Below are 21,001 nucleotides of genomic sequence, written 5' to 3'. Positions count from 1 at the left end.
TGAGGTCCAACTCACTAGGTGGCCCGAAAGGAAAACATTCCCACTGGTAAAGTGCTGGAAATCAGGACTGATCAATAAGAAATCACTTGGGTGTGGGAAGAGGTGAACATCAAAGAGGCATATTAGTTATTAATTCATACACGAATACTCAATTTTCATCGCTCACTCTACTAACCTTGGTGTCAGGCCTTGGACCGGAGGAGGGGACAAGCTCAGCTCAGTGAACCTCTGGAGAAGACAAGGAAGGACACGGAGTGCTTAGGAGGACGCGAGCAACAATGGTCATGACAAAGACTGAGAGAGTGTATATGTCACAGCTTGCGTACTGTATCGAGACATAGATCATACTAATACTGCAATTAATGCAAAGACAGCTCACGGTGGATGTTGACAGTTGATAGCAATGCTGTGTATATTGCTATATGCAGTATATGTCTCACTTCATACACATTGTTGTTTTTACCAAGCATAGTTTTGTTGGATAACCTCTTTTTGCAGCTTTTAATGCACCAAACCTGCAAAAGCAGAACCAGCAAATAGTTTTTTTATGGCTCCACTGATAACTATTACGTTTCTCTCTATATTTGTCACCTGGGTGAAGACTGATGTTGGACTATTGGAGAAAGAGTAGTGATTAATGGATGCTGATAGCTGTGAACTGCATTTAAGTAGACATTTTAATAACGCAAGGGAGAAGTTCAGTTACCATAGTGATAATTAAGCTAGAGGCAAGATAGGAATGTGTTAAGTGGTACTCCCATAAAACATCATATCATAATTGTGAAATTGCCTCATTGATAACATAATGGACAATAACCGTAGCAGCTTCCTGTAATGTTTACGTATTGCTCTGCCATCTCTAAACTACTCTTAACTTTTTCTATGCATATAATGCCTGTAGGCACTGACACCGTAATTTAATTTGAGCTCAGCTCTTGCTTTCAGCGTGAAGTCCAAAGAAGGTGATACGCTATAGATAACGACTAGATAACTGTGTCTCTTGGCAGTTGCAGGGTATATTCCCGTAGAGTCTTAGGAGTTGTAGATAGCTGACAGGGGTTGTAAGGTCGCAGCTTCATGGGGGCGACAGATGGAGGAATACTTAACCGATTAGTTTGCTAAGAGGACACGATTAAACATGAAGCTATAGGCCTCATGCTGCGAATGAGCTGGAAAAAGCTTGAGAAAGGGAGGAGATAGTGAATTCAAAGGATTTCACATGTGTCTCTTTCCTGTTTTGCTGTTCTGCTTTTAAACGTTTTAACAGAGAGCCGATCCCGCTTTAGTCTGTGCACAGATTAATGATAGAATACATTTTACGGGAACTTATATGAGCAAAAGCGCAGTTATAAAGGAGAACCATTTGCTCCAAACACAGAACGGGAAAGCAGCATGATTTGAGGTTGACAGAATGGTTCATTCTCTTTTCAAAGCATCCTGCCGATTGAAGAGCCGGGGATAGCTACTTACACCGGGGAAAGGACCAAGAGCTTGGTAAGAGGGACCCCAAGGTCTGGGCCCACGGCCTTGAGGGCTGGAGACAGGCGGGTTGGTGTTGACCCCGGGGAGAGTGATCCCTGCGGTGTTGCCCTGGGAGGTGGGCGACACAAGGGCAAAGGCGTCGTCCAGCAGGGAGTGCATCTGCTGTCGTGCCTCCTCAATGGTTGGCTGTGGAGGCATGTAGGGGGGTGGGGGAGGGGCGTGGCCTGGAGGGGAGGAAGCGGGACCCAGGAAGACGTCATCGGTGGGGGAGGGGCTCCCGTGAGGGGACCCTGGGCTTTGGTCAGGGTCCGACTGGAATAAACGCGACACATTTACAGACAGTTAAGAGGATATACTGTATTTGTGATAAATGTAATAATTCTCCAGGACTACTCACTACGTAGGCCACATTGTGGACTCCAGGACACTTTCTGTAAACAGCATCACAGTCTTCAGTGATGAGGTGGTCTTTGTCTGCCTCCATTAGGCCTCCATTCAGCTGCTCCTTCATTCTATGTTTGGGAGAGCGCCTACCACGATAACTGAGAAACAAGTCAAGAAATGTTATTAATCAAATTATTTGTACTTTTTATTTACTTAAATGAACAGTTAACCCCACAATTATAAACACATGTTTTTCCTCTCACTTGTAGTGCTGGTGTGAGTTTTGGAGACATTGACTTTAGAGAAGTCTGCCATCTCTCCAATATAGTGGGACAGAAGAAATCATGCAAAATAACCAACAGACCTCGCGCCAACCATATCATCGCGCAGAAAGAAGGTGTGCACCTACTTATGGATGAGAGGCTTGAGCTGATGACAGCTGGAGATGTAAACATGAATAGGGACCTCCTCAGCTGAGCTGTAACGTTAGCTAGATCAGTGGTGCTGGAAGACCAATAAGTATGGGTAAGCTTCCTTGTGCACATGATACGGTTGGCGGGTGTAGTTCGGAAGAAAGAAAATAATCTTGAGTAACAGGGTCATGATTTCTGTAAAGCGACATTGTGGTGTATATATAATATATATATTTTTTTTTTGGCACGTAAAGCACCGCAAGCCAAGTATCATGTGGTCACATTATATGGCCGACATCTCTACAGTCAATATCTCCAAAACTAGACAACTCAACCCAAAACAATCTAGATTGATAAAGCATATAGCATACAAGAATAAACGTGAGGGGGAAAAAAACTGGTTTAGATTTTGGGGTGAATTGTCCCTTTAAAACCAGGCTAGATGAAAACAAAAACGGTATTATATTGTCATATTACATATAGTTACATACATATATGACATTTGTTCTCTGCATTTGAACCATCCTTATTTATTAAGGAGCAATGGGCTGCAGTGAAGCGCCCGGGGAGCAACTGGGGGTTCAGTGTGTTGCTCAAGGACACTTTGACATGCAACTCTGGGGAGAGCGGGGATCGAACCGGCTACCTTGTGGATGAGCTACAGCCAACCCCAATACCCAATATCAATATATCAACCACAAAACCAAACAAGTGCAATGAACCAAACCTTTTCTTGGATTCCATGAAGATGGGGGGCATCTGGGCATCCGGGTCCAGGATCTTATCGATCTGTATCTGTGCTTTCTGATAGATGCAATCCTGGTCCTTCGCATCTCCGAGGCCACTCGTCATGTCATCCATAGCAGGGAAGTCGTAGTGGCCCTTCCTCTTGGCACGCAGACGTATCTTGTTACGATGGTGCTCGATCTCTGACTTGTGCCTTAATGCTACCTGGATCTTAGGAGACAATTACCTCATTAGACACCGTCCTTCAAATATGCAAAGCTTAGACCAACTGCGGACTTCAAGGAGGAAGACATAATTTCATGCACATGCAGTGACAAATCACAAGAACTACAGCAGCATCAGATAATGAATAATATAAGCTCTATTTTATAACCAGAATATGATATATTCTAAAGGAGTGTCATCTGCACCTATAAGGTTTTCTGTATTTAACTGATGAAAATTATACAAATCTTTGATTCCTCTGTAACTCAAAATGAGACAATTTGGGCTTGTGTAATGTGCCTTTGTATTAAAGAAGCATATTTAACAGGAGCAGATGACAGTGCTGCCAGTCCATTGGGGGGTGACTCACAATAATTGTTCTGCATTGTTCCAATGCGGCTGCAGTAGTTTGATGAAAATATGTTTCTTTAATCAAATGCACAACTGTTTTTTTGTGGGCTTTTGTTTGTCATGTTCTTCTTGTGTTGCAAATGGGCAACAACTGCATTTCGTTGTGCATCCCTGTGTTGCATAATGACAATAAATGATCCTTGAACCCTTGAATAATGGCCCACTAGTATCAATAAAAAGCCACTCGACCAATGTTTTAACTTCTGAATTAAATCTATTTGCGAAAAAAAAAAGATACATTTTTGCCAAGCAAGGAAGTCAGAAGAGCAAACCTCTTTGTTGATTTGGTTGCTGTCAGACAGTTTGCCGTTGATGGGCGGGCTGTGCAGTGGTGGGACAGGCATGGGCTGCATGGCGATAAGCTGGATTTTGTTCGGGAGTCTCCTGCTTGCATCTGTGGCACGAGACATCCGATCAACATGTTCAAAGATGGAGGCTGAGGACAGCTGCTCATTTGTACCATTCAAAGGAGGAGGACCTGAGGAAGGAAGCAGGAAAGTACAAGAATAAACTCAGTGTCGTCATTGTAAGGCTAAATGCTAATGCTGATGAATACTGTGTTAAGATATTAAAACTATATTTGAAATATTGCTTGTGACAAAAGTTTGGAGTAAATGTTTGTCTGGTGGTGACATAACATGAACACTGATTTCTATTTCCAAAAGCTAAACAAGGGCGTTGCCTTTGTTTGTGAAGTCGATTCTCTGGACACTGTGATTGACGGCTCAGCAGACAGTGACGGATGGTGAGAGCAAGCCAAGCACAAAACTAACAATCAAACAACACACAGACACAGCTGCTGGAGGTCAAGCCTGAGGTCTATGGGGACACGGACGGAAAGAGGACAAACTCTTACCAATTCTATTCTTGCCTGCCAACCGCAATAGAAAAGAAAAATAGTTTTATTGAGGTGAAAAAGATCAAATGAGATAGAAGTGGTTAAAAAAAAGCCGAGGGAATTGAGGCGTGTCACCATGAGTGCTGTTTAAACCTTTAGAATTAAAAAGAAAATCGAGTGGGAACGTCAAGTTGGAGGATGCATTTCTGTAGCTGATAAAAGCTTCTCTTATGAAGTTCATTAATCAGAGAGAAGAAGGGAAGGAGCACAGGCAGAGTGAGCAGAAAGAAAGACGGTACATTACAAAATACTGCGAGTCTTATATACAACCTACTTCTAAACATTGTAGCAGAGCATATACAGTCCCAGATTTGTCATAACAAAGCCCATTCCTCTGTGGGTGAGTCAGGCTAGAGTCTGTGTGCCTGAATGCCTCTGGCTCCAGCACGTATTCTCTGACTGGCATTGCAGGCTTGAATATATCAACAGGCTGTCAGATAGCGTGACTTCAGCTATTTTACCCCTCCTATTCCGCTCTCACTCCTCTCTCAGGACTTCTTTCGACCACCGGATAGAGTTCCTACCAGGTGTTTCTTTTACCACTGCTCCCCTCTGTAATCTTTATGTGACTGCTTGGGTTGACGCTGCACTTTTTTTTTTCACCCCTTAAAAGTCTCCACTGACCCCAATCTGGCTTCTTGTCAATCAAAAGTATTTGTGTCCCTTTATGTCCGCCCAGTCCCTTCTCATTCCCCTCCCCCACCCGTGTTAGCTCTCTCTGTGTTTGGAGGATTGACGGAGTGTTGCCAAGGCTACTTGCCATTTAAAACATTGATGGGGACCTTACGGGTCTGCTTGCTGTCGTTGGGCGTGGCGTGGGCTCTCAGGTTCTCCTCAGTTGATTCCCGCTCGCTCGAAGGGTCACTTACCACAGAGTCACCGTCAGACGGAGAGATCCTACAGGGAACACACACACACACACACACATAAATAATAGAAGCCCAAGAACACACTAACATGCTGAAATGTCAAGCATAATCGTAAATAGTGCTTTTCCCGAAAGATAAAAGCTGAGGAGACTTCTAAGAAATACTAATCTGATTTGAAGCCTGTAGTGCCAGATGCTAAAAGGTATTCCCACTGACGGAAGTATTAAATGAACTGATGAATTCGTCCTGGCTGGCTATCAAGTGAGGAGAAACAACCAATATCAATCCCCCACTCAAAAACAAAGCATTATTAATGAAGACAGAAGTTAATGCATGAAGCAATAACTGCTGTGCTAATGTGTTTCATATTGTGTCTATTATATAGAGCCAGAGCAGTTAGCGGTCTGGGAGATGTCGGTAATGATACACATATTCATTTATGTTATTACAATTATCAAAAGAACTGTACTTTTCAATGAAATATAGCATGTGTATATCAATTTAAACTTCTTGAAATAAGGCAAAATAAAAGCGGCAAACAACAGAACAGAAAGGTTTATACCTGAAATTGATATGCTAAAAGCGATATAGACAGCATGCCAGAGTGAACAATAACCCTAAATGTCTAGTGCATCAATAATTGATCGGAGGATCTGTCAAAAGCTATTTGTCAGGTTGACTGACTGTCCCAACTGAGGTGGGTGGAAAATCAGCGCGATGGCATAAAACAATAAAAAGCTGTTAAATATCTAAATAAATATCTTAGTATCTTCATCACGGCGTAGAGGACTAAAAAACAAACAAAAAAGACACATTTCTGATATTAAAACAAGTGTTTTGATGAGGTGATGGGGGAAAAAAAGAAAAAGATTATGAGCCATCCGGTGAGAATAAAACACAACACAAAAATTAACTGGTGATGCTAATTGTTTTACTAATTGTTGTGTATGACAGCATAACCCGTAAAGACAACACCTAATGTCATTTACTGTTCTCATTTCTTCATATGTATTTTAACTCAGTCAGACAGGAGTATTTCTCGAGCAGCACTGACCTTTCTCGTCTGCGACCGCTGCGGGACGCCTTGGTGGAGGTTTTGGACATGGGTGTGGGGATCTCCCCGTTCTCAGATGGACTGAGGCCGTCTTTAAGGGACAGGTGGAGGGGGCCGGGGCCAGGCCCCGACAGGACAGGCTCCTGGATCACCATGACATCATCCTTACTGTTCTGGCCAAGGTGCAGCTTGGCAAAGTCAAATCCTTTCACACTGGGAGCCTGCAACTGAGGACAGATCCAGAGGAGAAGGAATATTCATTTGTAGGACATAGGAAAAGGAAATAAAGTCGGAAAGCAATATAGCAGACATTATAGAGGTCATATAGGGTGAAACGATGAACAATACTGTTAGTTTATACTTAATGACAGAAGCATGTTTAGTAACGTCGTAGTCAAATGGAATCATTCAATATGACACGTTGGCATCATGACATTAACCGTCCATTCGACCCATCCATACCCCACAATTAAAAACAAACAATTGTATTAAAGTGTGTGCTTTTACGTCACACAGGTCAAATCAAAATGTACAGCTTGAACTGTCTCCCAATCCTACTTCCATGAGACATAATTAGACTGAATAACTGATGAATGGATGTCCAGGAGGGAGACTCAGACAGGCATTCATTATTAAAAAGAAAGGATATGAAAAAGAGGGACAGGGAGCGATGTGGGGAAACACTGAGCTGCTTGCTTTCCTTTGAGGCGGTGGGGGATGGAGGCTGAAGATGGAAGCAGTGAGACTATTTGAGTCACAAAGCCCTCTGGACTTTCCAACAGCAAAAGAGTAAACAAAGGGTGTCAAATCTCAGTATGTGTGCTTGCAGTTTGTGAAACTCTGGTCTTCTGCCCCAACAAGCAGAGAAGCGTGACATGAAACGCTCCTGAATTCTACGTACACTCGCTGACTGTATTGATGCAAAACGTCTGGCTTAGAAGAGGCTTGTTGGTATAAAACTGCTAATCTAGTGTGATCCTTGCCAGTATGAAACTGCTAATCCTGAGAGAGAGCGAGAGAGAGAGAGAGAGAATACGTTTGTGTGTGCTGCTCTCTGCGGCATATAAACAGGCCACTCTTTGAAAGGGTTAGCATTCAGAAAGCTGCAGCTGATATAGTAAAAGCTGTTTCATTAGAATTAACACTGAGACTGAATGAAACACAGCTAGTGACATCCCCCATGGAATCACTAACTAATACTCAGCCTGGTCTGATGGTGAATTGGAGATTCACTCACAACAAACAGCTGATGCATGTAAAATGTAAAACCATGTCTATTAATCTATTCATCAGGATCTGTAGACTATAAAGACACCATTACCAAATCCACAGCGAAATCCAACGTAATCTGTAATACTGGATTTTCCTGTGGTCTGGACATCATAACCGGGTAAAGCAGGGTCCTAATATCTATTAGTGCAAACAAGACTATCTATGACTACTGAACAATATACCTCGTCCTTGGTTCTCCTCCCTTTAGGTAACACTTTCATTTTGTCTTCCTTCTTCGGCTCCCCTGTTTTCGTTATCATGGATTTGCTCTCTTGTCTTTTTTGTTCTTCTTGTTTAACTCCTTTCTTTTTTAATTTCTCCTTTTCCTCATCTTTGTCTTTGTCTTCTTCTTCCTCCTCCACTTCTTCCGCTTCCTCTTCTTCCTCATCTTCTTCCTCCTCTTCTTCCTCTTCCTCACTGCTCATTGTCCGTTTGCTCTTGGGAAGAGCTACTGGTGTCTAAGCAGAAGCAATGGTGGATAGCATAAATATTTCTAGTGATGCTATTTACTCGGTGTCTGACATATCCAAAATGTACAACCAAGACTATGAACTATTGATTACGGTGTTGTTCTTCATATAACTGTGCAAGATTCAAACAACTTCAAACACACAGAAACTAGGTCCCTTCTACATCTTCTAGAAACCACCAGACACGGCTATGTACCTTCCCTCTTTTAACCTCTTCCTCCTCCTCCTCCTCCTCCTCCTCTTCATAGTCCTCTTCTTCTTCCTCCTCATACTCCCCCTCTTCCTCCTCACTAAATCTCTTTTTTGTAGAAGGGAGAGTCTGCTGAAGAGAGGTCCTTGATTCTCTGAAGGAGGTAGTAGACTGAGAGAGGGGGGAATGGTGTTGAGTGACAGGGCGGGCTAAGTTACTTCAGCACATTAGATCTGTTGCATTTACCCAATCTGGAGCAGCTCAACTCAATATAAAAAGATTTAAGTGGAGGGGAAAGAAAGCCAGACACACACAAAACGATCAGTCGGGAAGCTGAAAAATACAATAACAAACCTCCACAACAGGCCAGTTTTAACTCTCCATACAAAGGAAATCTACTTTAGTCGACGACATCTGATTTAGTGATAAAAGAGTTAGTGCGACTTGACTGCAAAGAGACTGAGATCCAGTTACTGCCTCAGAGGGTTCAAGGCTCTCTGGTATTGCTGGTGGTCAGTGCAGCGCAGCGGAGTTGCCACACACCTGTGCATTAGTCCTTCATGTCTCCTTCGCATTAATGTAAAATAAAAGCCACTTTTACACTGTTTCACAAATTAGGAAAGTATCACAATAAATTAGCAATAATAGTGAACTGACTATATTGCCCATCATTTTATTGTTGTATAAAACCATTTTGTTTATCAGGATGAACAAAAACATTTCATCATGCCTTTTTTTTAGATCCCTCAGAATGAGGGTCATCGAAGAGCAGATGAAATATCCTGTGTCAATCAACTTCAGGGCAAAAGGGGCGTGTACTTTAAGTTCAAGAGAGGCCAGGAAACAGGAAACGGCCTCTGAGCAGCCAAAAGGCATTATTTCTATTTCAAGTGAAGGCAGAAAGGAAAAAGTTGTTCAATCGTCACAACAGAAAATAAAAATGGGACAAGAGGGAACTGAAGGGCAGAGTTGTCTGAAAACATCAAAGCAGATTTGAATAAAATAAAAGAGCAGCCAAGGCCCATTAAATGCACCAGCAGCATCGTGACTTCTATTGCAGATGAGGTCCTTTAATAAGTCTCTCATAAAAATTTCACTAATCCTATCTAAAAGAAGAAATGATGAGGTCCAGATTGCGCACAGTCCTACCCCACATTCATGACAATGACTGATACACCTAATTAATTTGAAGTTCCTTTGAATTTAACAGAGGTCTGGTCTGTCTGGCTGCCTTGAACCTTTCTATGCAGAACACAGTAACGTTTAGAAAGCTGGTTGTGAACTCAACCGAATAGTGTGTTAATCAATACGTGTTTATCAACCACCTGTGCTGCAATGTTTCAGTACGGAAGTAAGTAATATACATTAATCTTATATATTCATATCAAAAACGCACTCGGAACGCTGCTGTCACTTTTTGGACCACATACATCAGCTGTTTATATGCAGCCAGTATATACAGGGTACTGTTGTGCTAATACTGTCAACTTAAATATTCATAATATGTCATTAAAGGAATGAATTGTGGAACTGAAAATAAATTTGTTTATAAACACAAACAAATCGGAGACAGCCGTGAAGCCAGATATTGCGTAACACTGATCCGACTCTACCTTCTGTCTCTGCTGGATGGAGGTCATGGCGTCAGGCTGGAACTCCAGCTTGTCTGTTCGACACAGTTTCCAGTACAGGATGGAAATGATGACGATGACAACGATGACGGGAATCACAACCCCGATGACGATCCACGTGTTGGTGTTCTCAGCGTCAGAGGGCGATGATGCCATCTTCTCTACAGCTGTGGACAAAGTGACGGCGCGAGTAACGGAGAGGCTTTAGTTTTATGTTCGGTCTTCAGACACAAATATGCACCATAATGACTAATTTCGTTTGTGTACGTGGTTCAATATTTCAAGCCTATCCCTGTGTTGCCTTCAAGCCCGTACACAAACACCCTGAGAATGCTAAGCTTAACATGCATGTATGGTTGGCTCTCAGTGCTGTACTCTTTAATGCAGACCTTCATTAGTTTTAATTAACACTCATTGCATCCCCTGGGAAAGTAGTGTAAGAGAACAGAGTCAGCACAGAGACAGAACTCCCTTGAGGGGCTTTCTTTAGGCACGTATCCCTTGTTTAGGTTCTTAATGAGGAAGACAGGCTTGTGGTCCATTGTGTACAAAGGATGGTAATTAGCTCAAATGTTACTATAAACATACAAAGGAACACATGGAGCCAGCAGCTAGATTGTATTCTTTTTTCATTACTTATTAGGAGCTTGTGAACAACCCAGTCCTTTCTCTTTCCATCCCTCTGTTCCAAAGTCTATTCAGCTCAACTCAGTTTGGTGCAACTAGACCCTACAAAGCTTCTTTGCCAAGTGCAATTCACATGAATACATCTGCAGTGCAGCGATTGTTTTGCAAATGTAGTTTGTCCATGTCAAGGCTCATCTTGTTAATCACTCTGCTGCCCTTGATTGTCAGTTATCTAATATGCATGCGGTACTCACGCTGTGCCAAAATGCCCTGGACACGATATCCCAAGACGATGGCTGCCCTTTGAACATCCAGACTGTTGAGTAGGTTGGCTGTTTGAGCTGCAGGCATCCTCTGACCACTAGGACTCTCCACAAAATACACCATGTCCAAGGGATGGTCCGCACCCACCAGCCGGCTCGCACTTACAACCTGGGAGTGGGGGGAGAAAAGCGGTGTGTCATTCGTCCAACCATTGTTTTTAAGTGATGTAAAATATGTAAAAATACCTTTAAACACATGGATATTCATAATATTAATACCAATACCTAATAAGATGCAAGGCCAACCTCCGTCAACAGAGCAACTTTAATCTCTGAATACTGTTATCCAAGATCCTGAGCTGTCATTTCTGTTCCTGTTGTCACCATCTAAAGTGCCTTTGAACGCTTAACAAATAAAAGGTATCAATATTATTATTATCATTAGTGTTGAGTTACTGGAGTACAAATATTATGTGATAAAAGTGAGACGTGATAGTTCAGGAGGCTCGAATCTGACAATTGATGATTAAAAACTCACAGTTTGTGAATGTATGTGTTTGGGGGCATTAGTATGTTGGAAAAAATATTTATTTCTTATTTTACATTGACTTGTATGTGGAAAGGATACAACAGCCTTTCAATTACACAGAGCAATCACCAGGCCGACAAGATGGCCGCCGGTACTGCCCACAACACTTTTAAACAGTTGGAAGACATCGTATCTCTTTTTCCAAACATTAACATGTCCAGAGGGAGGAACAAGTCTGAAGGTCAGCCAATAAACCTCACTACTTATTCACATTGCTCAGGAACAAAAGCTTGAAATCTGCTTTGTTTGTGGTTTTTAGCAAATATGCTGTTGAGGGTCAACTGGAAACAGTGGTTCCAAAAATTAACAAAGGATTCATGGAAGATGAGGCACTGCACCCTCAACATAAAAAATGTAAATACTGATGAAGGTCCTAATGAGAGAAGTGTCTCCATTTTAATAAAAAAGATGACTTTTTAATGCAGAGTGTGCTGCCTCATTTTCTATGGCATCCGGTGACATTAATCACTTTTGGAATTTTTGTGACTGCAGAAACCAAAATTCAGGCACCAAGTATTTGGCTACCGTAGCTGCCACATGATGTATTGAAACTTAAAGCATGTTGTTCATTCTCTACACATGACATCTATTGCTTCTGTCCATCCAGGGAGAGGGATCCTCCTCTGCTGCTCTCCTGAAGGTTATTTTTGGGGGTCATTTGTAGTTCCGATGTAAGGTCCCAGAGGATGTCGTGTGTGTTCCTCTGAGGCAGATTTGTGATTTTGGGCTATACAAAATAAATTGAATTGAAATCACATGCACTTTATGTCTTCAGGCACAGAAACAACATGTTAAATATTTTAATTATATTAGAGGTATTTGTTTGATTTCTAGACCCCTTTACCTTAACTTGCCTGTGTAGCTGTAATTACAATTGCTGCAAGGCATTTTACAAGAGGTTTTTCCATTATTTTGTCTATTGTCTTTATGTACAAAAAACATGGACACACACACACACACACACACACACACACACACACACACAATACCGGCTTGCGTCCTGTAGCCCCATTAGAGTATTCATTGTTTAAATATTTTTCCATGTTGTCTAATATGTCTGTGTGTGTGCGGTCTCCCTCCGGGTGCCCTGAGGCGCAGCACAGTCTGCTGTCTGCATTACTGGAAAAAGTAAAGCGCAGGTCATGCCTCGGCTGACACAGAAAAACGGCGGGGCCGGCTCTCTCGTCCAGGGTCTAATCCAGTCCATGCATGGTTATTAGAGTGGAAAGACGGCAGGGTGAGTGTGTGTTATTGCACAACCCCAATTCAACCTCCTCTTTTATCTGTCTAGGCAGACTCATAACATATTCTCAAAGGTGACAACACTGCTTCTGTCAAATGATGTCTATGGCATCTGTTTGAGATAGTGTCTGTGTGTGGTTGTGTGTGTGTGTGAGTGCGAGAGAGCGAGGTGAAGGATTCTTCTGAAGTTTAGATGCTCAGTCACTTAACTCTCATTATATTCAACAGACACTCAAAGAGGAGTGTCTTTGAAATGCGAAAAAAGGCAACAAAGAAAACCAACACGCAAGGCTTTGATGTATAACATATTCATGTTTGAAAGATAGAAGGGATGCCAAAGTCTAAAATTAAAGAGACAAGTACGAAGATTTAGCCACCGATATGGTCAACTGTTTTCCTAAATTGCTCTGTGGGTTTTATGGAGACAACAATGCAGGAAGCAGAAAGGTCAGAAAGAGTGAGGCTGCTACTCAGCCAAAAATGATAATTATCACTCTGACTGCTCCTCTGCTTAAAGATCACCATATGTGCTCAGACTTTACGAGGTCAGCTCAAATATGCATCTCTCGTCTCCCATAACAAGTCCTCTGATTTCTAAATCTTTTACCCACCCATGTCTCTGTATCTCTACCTCCGTAATGTCGAACCTCTCAACAACAGATGTGCACTCTTAATCATCCCAACTGCAGGATGCAGACAGAGAAAGAGAAACAATTAATAATTGATCCGCTCTTAGCAGTTCTGTGGCTCACAGGAGACATCAAATAACAGGACTGGAGAAATGAGGAAGAGGAAAGAGAACAAGGAATCATGAGGTTGTGGTCTTTGAGTGGCTTGCCCCTGGGCTGAATGGGATGCTGTTGCCATGGAGACAGAGCACCATCCTGTCCCCTCAGAGATGAGCAGGTGCGGGGCAAACCCACAAAAGCAAGTGCCTGATTAGTAAAGCAGTAGGGCTTTCAGTGGTTACAAACACTGCAGCGCTCACATAATGAGCTCTCAGTGCTCAAGACAAGGTAGTTGGAGAGAGCTTTCCTCTGGGAATAATGATATAAAAAGCTCAAGGAAGGAAGCTTTTTCAAGATTTAGTAAGTAAACCTTTAAACTTCCTGTTAAAGAGTTTGGAAAGTTTTATTGGGAAATAAACAAGAAATTAAACTTGTAGTTCTTTTGTATACTTTCCAGAGGAAGAACACTATAATCATCATAATTGTTAGGGAGGCTATATATGTTTTGCATTGTATTTATTATCTTCTCCAAAGGCTATGCAGCTGTAAGTAACCACTCACATGATTGAATAAATGTATAGATTCACTACCTGAACACTGCTGTTGCCTATAAGGGTAGCTCTCTTAACACGTCGGATTAATCCTGTTGCCTCCCCGAGCAACATGGCCACCCGGCGCTCCATGTTGGCTTGGAAGGTCCTCTCACCCACTTTCTGGTCCAGCACACCCAGGAGCACTGTGTACGCAGACAACAGGAACAATCATTCATAGAATCAGCACAAACTGTCTCCACTTTAAGAAGCTGTACCCGCTTTTCACCACGACATGAACTGAATCCAGGTACCTGTTCTAACCCAGGAGGAGCGAAGCAACTGGCTGGTGTTCAATTCTGGATAATGGAAAGCTGGTAGGAAAAGTAAAAAATGAGGTTTAGGCAAAGTAAGGTTTTACCCCACTTAAATGTTGTTGATCAGAATCACAAAACAATCAGAGAGCTATTACAGTAAAGGTGACATACGAGAAAATGGAAAGAGAGACAACTCTGTGTTACTCACGCTCAGCAATCTGCAGTACAGGAAAGCCCATGTAATAGCTGAATTCCACCATTGTGAGCTTCATCAGAGCATTGCTGACCTCTGACCCCACCAGATAACCCCTTGGACCGTGCACTGTGAAGGTCAAGTCCACTGGTTGCCTCACCAGCCGTTTTTCCTGATATTTAGGAGCAGCCATGGTGATGTTTACAATCTAAAAAACAATTAGACAGACATGTACTGTTTAGTGGCCTGACGATTACGCAACAGAATGTACGAAACAATTTACAATCTGATATTGATGTTGTTTCTGGAAAAGCTTGTTTGCCTTTGAGTTCAAATGAAGTTCTCAATCTGAAAACCACTGGTTTCAGTGATCGGAAAGTAGAACACAAAACTGGGCATTGTGGACACACAATGGACACTATGCTAGTTGTCCATAAAACATTTCCATGCTGCAAAAAAAATGCTTGATTTAATACTTAACGATAATACAGGCACCAGTGTAATAGGATTACACAAAACTCTACCGAAACCAACTAACCACAGAACCAAATAAGCTCTTTATTAACAAACAGTAAGCTTCTTTAATACTCAAGTACGAGGATCCAAGTGAAGTATTCTGGCGTCTTGTTTATGAGTGATGGTAAGATCTACAATGAGGTGGGAAGGATGAAGAATGTGTGGACAGTCAGAGTAAAGAAAGAGCTGAGTTTTAAGGTGCCTATGGTCATAATATCAGTGTAGTGACCTGAAAGACTACGATTGTGGATATAGCTATCCTATCAGGATGAGATCTTACAAGAAAATGGACGGGGAGAGTGACGTCTGGGCTACGTACAATGCTTGTCATGCTGATAGTTGCAGCCAGACCCATGATGAATTATGGAAAATTGATAGGATTGATATATTTAGCAGGAGCGAGGCTAATCGAGCTTCCCTGCTTTCTGGTCCCACTCACATGCACTGTGAAGTTGGTTGACTCCTTTAAACGCCGACGCACTTCTGCAAAGGCCATGGTCAAACCTTTCTCAATGCTCTCACTGAAGTTGCAGAACCGCACATCTACGTCGCTGGGAACAAACTGCAGCACTGCATGGAGCGAAGACATTTTAGATCGGGTTTAAAAACTGAAAGTTATCACAGACAATAACACATTTTGACAGCTTGTTGAAAGGTAATTGACCTGTGTGGACTTGATATCTTCTGTCTGGTGTTGTCCAGTTGGGAGACAGAGACAGGAATCGGCGTCCTGACCTTCGCAGAGCATTGATGACAGATATGGCTGTGTACACAACTGGACCAGACACCACACGAAACACAAACTTTGGTGGGGGGTCCACAACCTTCAGAGACAGAGCAAGAATGTATGGCAGTCAAATCCCTCATTGGAGTCATTCACTCTCAGTTAAATTACTTGTTCTTAATAAGCAGCTAGTGTTTTTGGAAGGTCAAAAATGTGGATCTTGATGTGACGACTCCTGTGGTTTGTTTATCACAGAACCGCTGATAAAATACTCAGGAAGTGGTCTGGCCTTTGTGACTCATCTGCACCACTGTAATACACACACACTCACACACACACACACACACACACACACACGCACTCATACAAAATACAGTACATATTCACACAACCTACAAACAAGAAAACAACATACACACATATTATATGTATCATATTAATCATATTGATATTATTTATATTTTAATAGGATCTCTTTTACATTAAATTGTGCCTATGTTGCACTTAAAGGTTCTTCTTAAAATCACAAAAAGAAGGCAAACATCTTGCCTAGGATTACCTTAAAATTAATAGAATATCTTAGATGTACCTGCAGCTCCATAGACTTGTTGAATTCCCCTTTCAGTATGTCTCTCACTTGAGATTTGGCATATCCAACAGTGGCCCCGGAAGGAAAACCTTAAGAAGAAAGCACAAGCATGTTATCATGGCTTATTCCATTATAGTTCTCATAAACATATATTTTAATAAAAAATTATAGTTTTACGTCATAATTTGGAGACATCGTACATTTTTGTAATTAAAAAAAATATATAAATACAAAGCAGAAATAAATGTCAACCATACCAATTTTGACTAAATAAGCAGGCCTGTCAAGGTTGCAGAAGTACGGTCTTGACATTGGTGCTGTCGCTGTGGTCCTTCCACTGGCGGTGGAGATGATGTTGACACTACTTGAGGCTTCAGTGGTGGCAGTAGATCTAGTTGTGGCTTGATGAGAAGTAGTGGTGGCAGCTGTGGTTTTGGGTACAGCAGAGTCTGTATTAGCTTCCCTGCTAGTTGGGATCAAGGTCATTGTGGCTGGGATGTCAACTTGATCTCCAGTCACCCCCTGATCACCCAACACGACCGGAGGGCCCAAAGTGATGTTAGATATGGGTTCAGTTGACACTAAAGTTGAATTGAGAGTTGGTTCAGTTGTGAAAGTAGGGTCTTGGGAAGTTAATTCTGTCAAACCAGCTGTGGTGTTGGCAGCAGGTTCGGTGGGAACAGGGGAGAAGGCTATGGTTGCTGTTAAGACAGGAGTGGTGTGTATGGTACTTGATGGGAATGACTCTGTAACAAACCAATGGACATCTGTCAGAGAGGAGGACAATATTACATCATCTGGAAGCAAAGGCGTGGCACTGGGTAGCATAGCTTCTGTTAACACAGAGGTGCTTTCCGGCCCAACAGCTGGAGAATATGTAGACCAATCTGTGGTGGACACTTGACCTCCCCGGACAGAAGAAGATAGCTCAAAGAAGTGGGATGGGACTATGGACGGATCCAGAAAGGAGCTGAGGACCAGCTGAGGACTCTCCTCTGTTGTTACTACTGGGGTTGATTCATCTTGAGGCTCAAACCCTGATAGGTCACTGGAGGACTCATCCTCAGTTAATTTGGTATCATTCGTGACGCTGCCTGTGGGTGTGATGCCTGTCGCACTGATGGATACCAAGGTAACGTTCCCTCTGTGTTCAGCTCCAGTGTCTGAACCGTTATTCTCCTTGGTCAACTGGGTGACATAATACTCCAAGCTGTTCATGTCAGGTAAGAGAACATCTGTCGGTTGAATTGTGAAAGTATCGGGCCAATCTATTTCCGATGCGTCTGGTACATCACTGTCAGCTGTGGGAGTGGGGTCCAGTGTAAAATGAATTGTAGAAGACAAAGAGGAAGGATCAATGGATTTAAGTGGATCAATGGTGATGTAGGTTGTGGTGAGGCTGGGAGAACGTGACGCATGAAGAGGTTGCAAAGACGAAGGGGATATGCCTACTCTGGAAGGGAAGGATGTGTCATAGCTTTCTGTATAGTCCTCCAGATCATACGAGTCAGAGGGCACCTTTGTGACCAGAGAGTATTCCTCTCCGTCTGCATTTAGGAAGGACATTGTCTCTAAGTAGTCTCCAGAACCCCAGTCCACTTCCATGGTGTTGGTGGGGTAGAAGTCCTCTGGAGGGACCTCAGTGGGTTCAGATGAAGGTGATGTAGGGTGGGGGACGATGAAAGGCACATTGTAGCCAGGGGCCAGAATCTCATCTGGGTTTGGTAGGATGTTTATGTCACGTGTTGCTTTGTTGTCCTTCAAGGGGGCGCTGCTGGGGCTCGGCTGGTTAACATGCAGGATTCTACTAAAAGATTCATCTGCTGCAAAGTCATTGAAAGACAGTTTAGGGGGCTCAAGAGGCTGAGCAGGAAATGAGGTCACAATTGCCTCCGTTTGATCTGATGCACCACCCTGCTGCTTGTTGATTGGTTTCTGCTCAGAATTAGGATCTAGCTGAGGTGAGGTTGACCTTGTAAAAGCAGAGGGGCTTAATGATGCCATGGATATATTCGACTGAGGCTGCAGCTGGGATCTTGCAGGAGTTGGAGAGAGAGAGAAAGATTGCATGGACGGCCTTGTCCTGGCCAGCTTCCAGTCTGTGAAGAATTTAGCTGCCTCAAATTGCGGACTAGAACCCAATATAGGTTCAGAGGGGCTTAATGATGGAGTGTCCAGAGGATATGGTTCTTCTGCAGGGACTTCACTTGCTGTGAAGGATTTGGAGTTTTCAAAAGCAACACGTCCCCACTGAAAATGTGTGTTGTCGGCAGTCCTAACTACACGGTTTGGTTCAGAAACTGATGGCAGGGCACCAGGTGAGTCTGGGCTCTCAAAGGCAGTATAATATGAGGCTGGTAAGGCTGACGGTTTGAACCCCGTTGAACTTTGACCATGTCCAGGAAATCCCATGGGGTAGTTTGTGGAGGCCAACAGAGAATCATCTGTAGAGGAACAAAGATAATGCTTCAGTTTAGTATTGAATGAAAGAAAGATTTGCCACTGACTTCCAACAAAGTAAATTACAGGGATGAGGGATATATCCTGTGATTGAAATGCTGCTTCCACTCAATCTGAGTTGAATAATTTAGAAAAGTAGTTACTTTTACACACATGAATACTCGTCAATGTGTTGTGATCCGATATCAGCCTTAAGATTCAATCAGCCATAATGTCATCACTTTTAGCTGTAAGTGTGGCCAAATTGTTCAACAGAAAAGCAGGATATGACATGAACAACAATGGAATTAAACGCCTCAAGGTTGTATGCTTCTGCCAACCAATCATGTTGCAGTTTGCATCCATGTCGGTCCAAAATGTCATCCATTGTCACAATGACATTATTTTAGATTTTTTTTTTTTAAACTGTGCTAAGCTCATGTGGGCCTTGAATGGCCAAAATTAAAATTGATATGTCAAGAAATACAAAAGTTTGGACCTCTTCACAAGGACATTTTGAAGGATTACCATTCATCACTAAGTGTGTCACTTCTGGAGCAGAGGTCACAGAGTGATAAATAGGCTGTATGTACAGTACAGTACAGTACAGTAAGACACATCATTCAATCTGCAGAAGGAACAACTATTAATACAAAGTGAAATGTTAGATCTTTAAAACAGTGAGGTTGGTTTACCAGTAAACACTAATTATTCAGCCCAGCTCATTTTACCGTCCATCTACTGACATTTACCACTTCACATTTGCTAAAGTGGCTACAAAATGGAACCACTCACCCTGAAAATGAGATGAGGGCGTAAGAAAACTGTCACATAATAAATGTTAATGATAAACTGCCAATGATAAAAAGACGATGCTAGGCTACAGTGAGGAATCATAATAGAAGCTGACTGTGTTTGAAGGAATATGCTGACTAGATGCACTGACCATATGCTCCCACCTTGATGACCTGAGCTTTTTAGCGATGCACTCTAGGGAGACATCTATCCTTTCTTATAGTACCTGACCTTGGAGTTAGTTTGGAGCAGGACTTGACTTCTTACACAAAACATTGAGATTGTTAAGGGTGACTTTACAAATGTGGCTTATGCAACACAAGTCCAACTTAATTTGAGTGCCAAAAGCTTGTCTCTCCATATTGCATAACATAGTGTATCATGCATAATTCAATTTGGGAAGGGCCTTTCTTGATTACACTACATGGATCTAACATATAGTACTCAAGGAAGACTAGATAAGCTGAAGGGAAAGGAACAGAATAGTTCCTAGATAATTCATGGTAATAGACTTCACAGTTCAATGTAGGCTTAGCCGTATAAGTTCGCCTCTTTACATGCCTAAACATGTTTAATATTCAAAGCCCAAACTGAATTCTTTATGCATCTGATGAGAAAACCCTTTACCTCACATTAAAGGATGGTATCATATAGTTCTTGGGGTTTTAAAAAATCAAAATGAACCAGAACCTGTCCATAGAAAGTTTACAAGCATAAACAGACCACATCAATGCAAAAACACACAACAATTCTTTTAAGCAAAGCTCAAAGTAGACCACATGTCTTGAAAGTAGGTCTTGAACAAAGCAAAACTTTAATGGCGCCATTATTTCCATCGCCAGAAGCAAGTCACCGAAACACTCTTCATAGTGACTCAGCAGCTGCTGGTAATGCTGCTGCTCTCTGGAGAGGCTCTGCAGAACCACACACACTTGAAATCAGACGCAGAATCAGCAGAGGGAGAAGACTATTTTTAACGCTGGGAGCACAGAACAGATCATGTATAAAAAGCATCAACAAAAAAGAATATATTTCTGGAGTCATCTTCAATTTACTGCATCGCTTCATACAACAAGACTGCCTCTGGCTTGGCCCGGGAGAAAACTCCCAACTTAATTATAACCTACACTGGTACCTTAATTGATTCAGCATGCTATTATAACAGAGCCCATTGGAAAGGAAAGCCAAGACTTTCTTCTCTGAAGGCTGGTCTGCGCTGCACATCCTCCAAAACTGCCACACAGCTCTTTGTCTGCTGTGCCCAGGGATGTCTCACGCAGATGGGCAGATACACACAAGCACAAACTAACTCCTAGCTCACTCTGAGTCGACCCAATGCCGTTCTTCACCGTCAACTAGTTGTCTGTTCTATGCAGGCTTCTTCATTGATGGCCTGATTTCTCAGTTTTGTGAGGCAGTTATAA

General features: G+C 42.4%; 1 protein-coding gene across 1 annotated transcript in view; it reads right to left on the bottom strand.

Moving 5' to 3' along the window:
* The window catches only part of si:ch211-1e14.1 (UPF0606 protein KIAA1549), a 34,776-nt gene that overhangs the window by 4,017 nt on the left and 9,758 nt on the right, over positions 1 to 21,001 (bottom strand). Inside the window, exons 3-19 of the mRNA XM_034536067.1 lie at positions 16,601 to 18,787; positions 16,344 to 16,432; positions 15,695 to 15,854; positions 15,470 to 15,600; positions 14,530 to 14,722; positions 14,319 to 14,378; positions 14,065 to 14,210; positions 10,907 to 11,084; positions 10,008 to 10,192; positions 7,917 to 8,192; positions 6,463 to 6,689; positions 5,300 to 5,436; positions 3,914 to 4,119; positions 3,007 to 3,236; positions 1,880 to 2,024; positions 1,471 to 1,794; positions 176 to 228 (exon numbers count right to left, since the gene is read on the bottom strand). Coding sequence (XP_034391958.1) covers positions 176 to 228; positions 1,471 to 1,794; positions 1,880 to 2,024; positions 3,007 to 3,236; positions 3,914 to 4,119; positions 5,300 to 5,436; positions 6,463 to 6,689; positions 7,917 to 8,192; positions 10,008 to 10,192; positions 10,907 to 11,084; positions 14,065 to 14,210; positions 14,319 to 14,378; positions 14,530 to 14,722; positions 15,470 to 15,600; positions 15,695 to 15,854; positions 16,344 to 16,432; positions 16,601 to 18,787 — 4,927 coding nt within the window. The remainder of the gene's footprint in view (positions 1 to 175; positions 229 to 1,470; positions 1,795 to 1,879; positions 2,025 to 3,006; positions 3,237 to 3,913; positions 4,120 to 5,299; positions 5,437 to 6,462; positions 6,690 to 7,916; positions 8,193 to 10,007; positions 10,193 to 10,906; positions 11,085 to 14,064; positions 14,211 to 14,318; positions 14,379 to 14,529; positions 14,723 to 15,469; positions 15,601 to 15,694; positions 15,855 to 16,343; positions 16,433 to 16,600; positions 18,788 to 21,001) is intronic.

Source organism: Cyclopterus lumpus, chromosome 6, assembly GCF_009769545.1.
Source record: "Cyclopterus lumpus isolate fCycLum1 chromosome 6, fCycLum1.pri, whole genome shotgun sequence".
Taxonomy (NCBI): Eukaryota; Metazoa; Chordata; class Actinopteri; order Perciformes; family Cyclopteridae; genus Cyclopterus; species Cyclopterus lumpus.
This window is presented reverse-complemented; position numbering and strand designations above follow the sequence as displayed.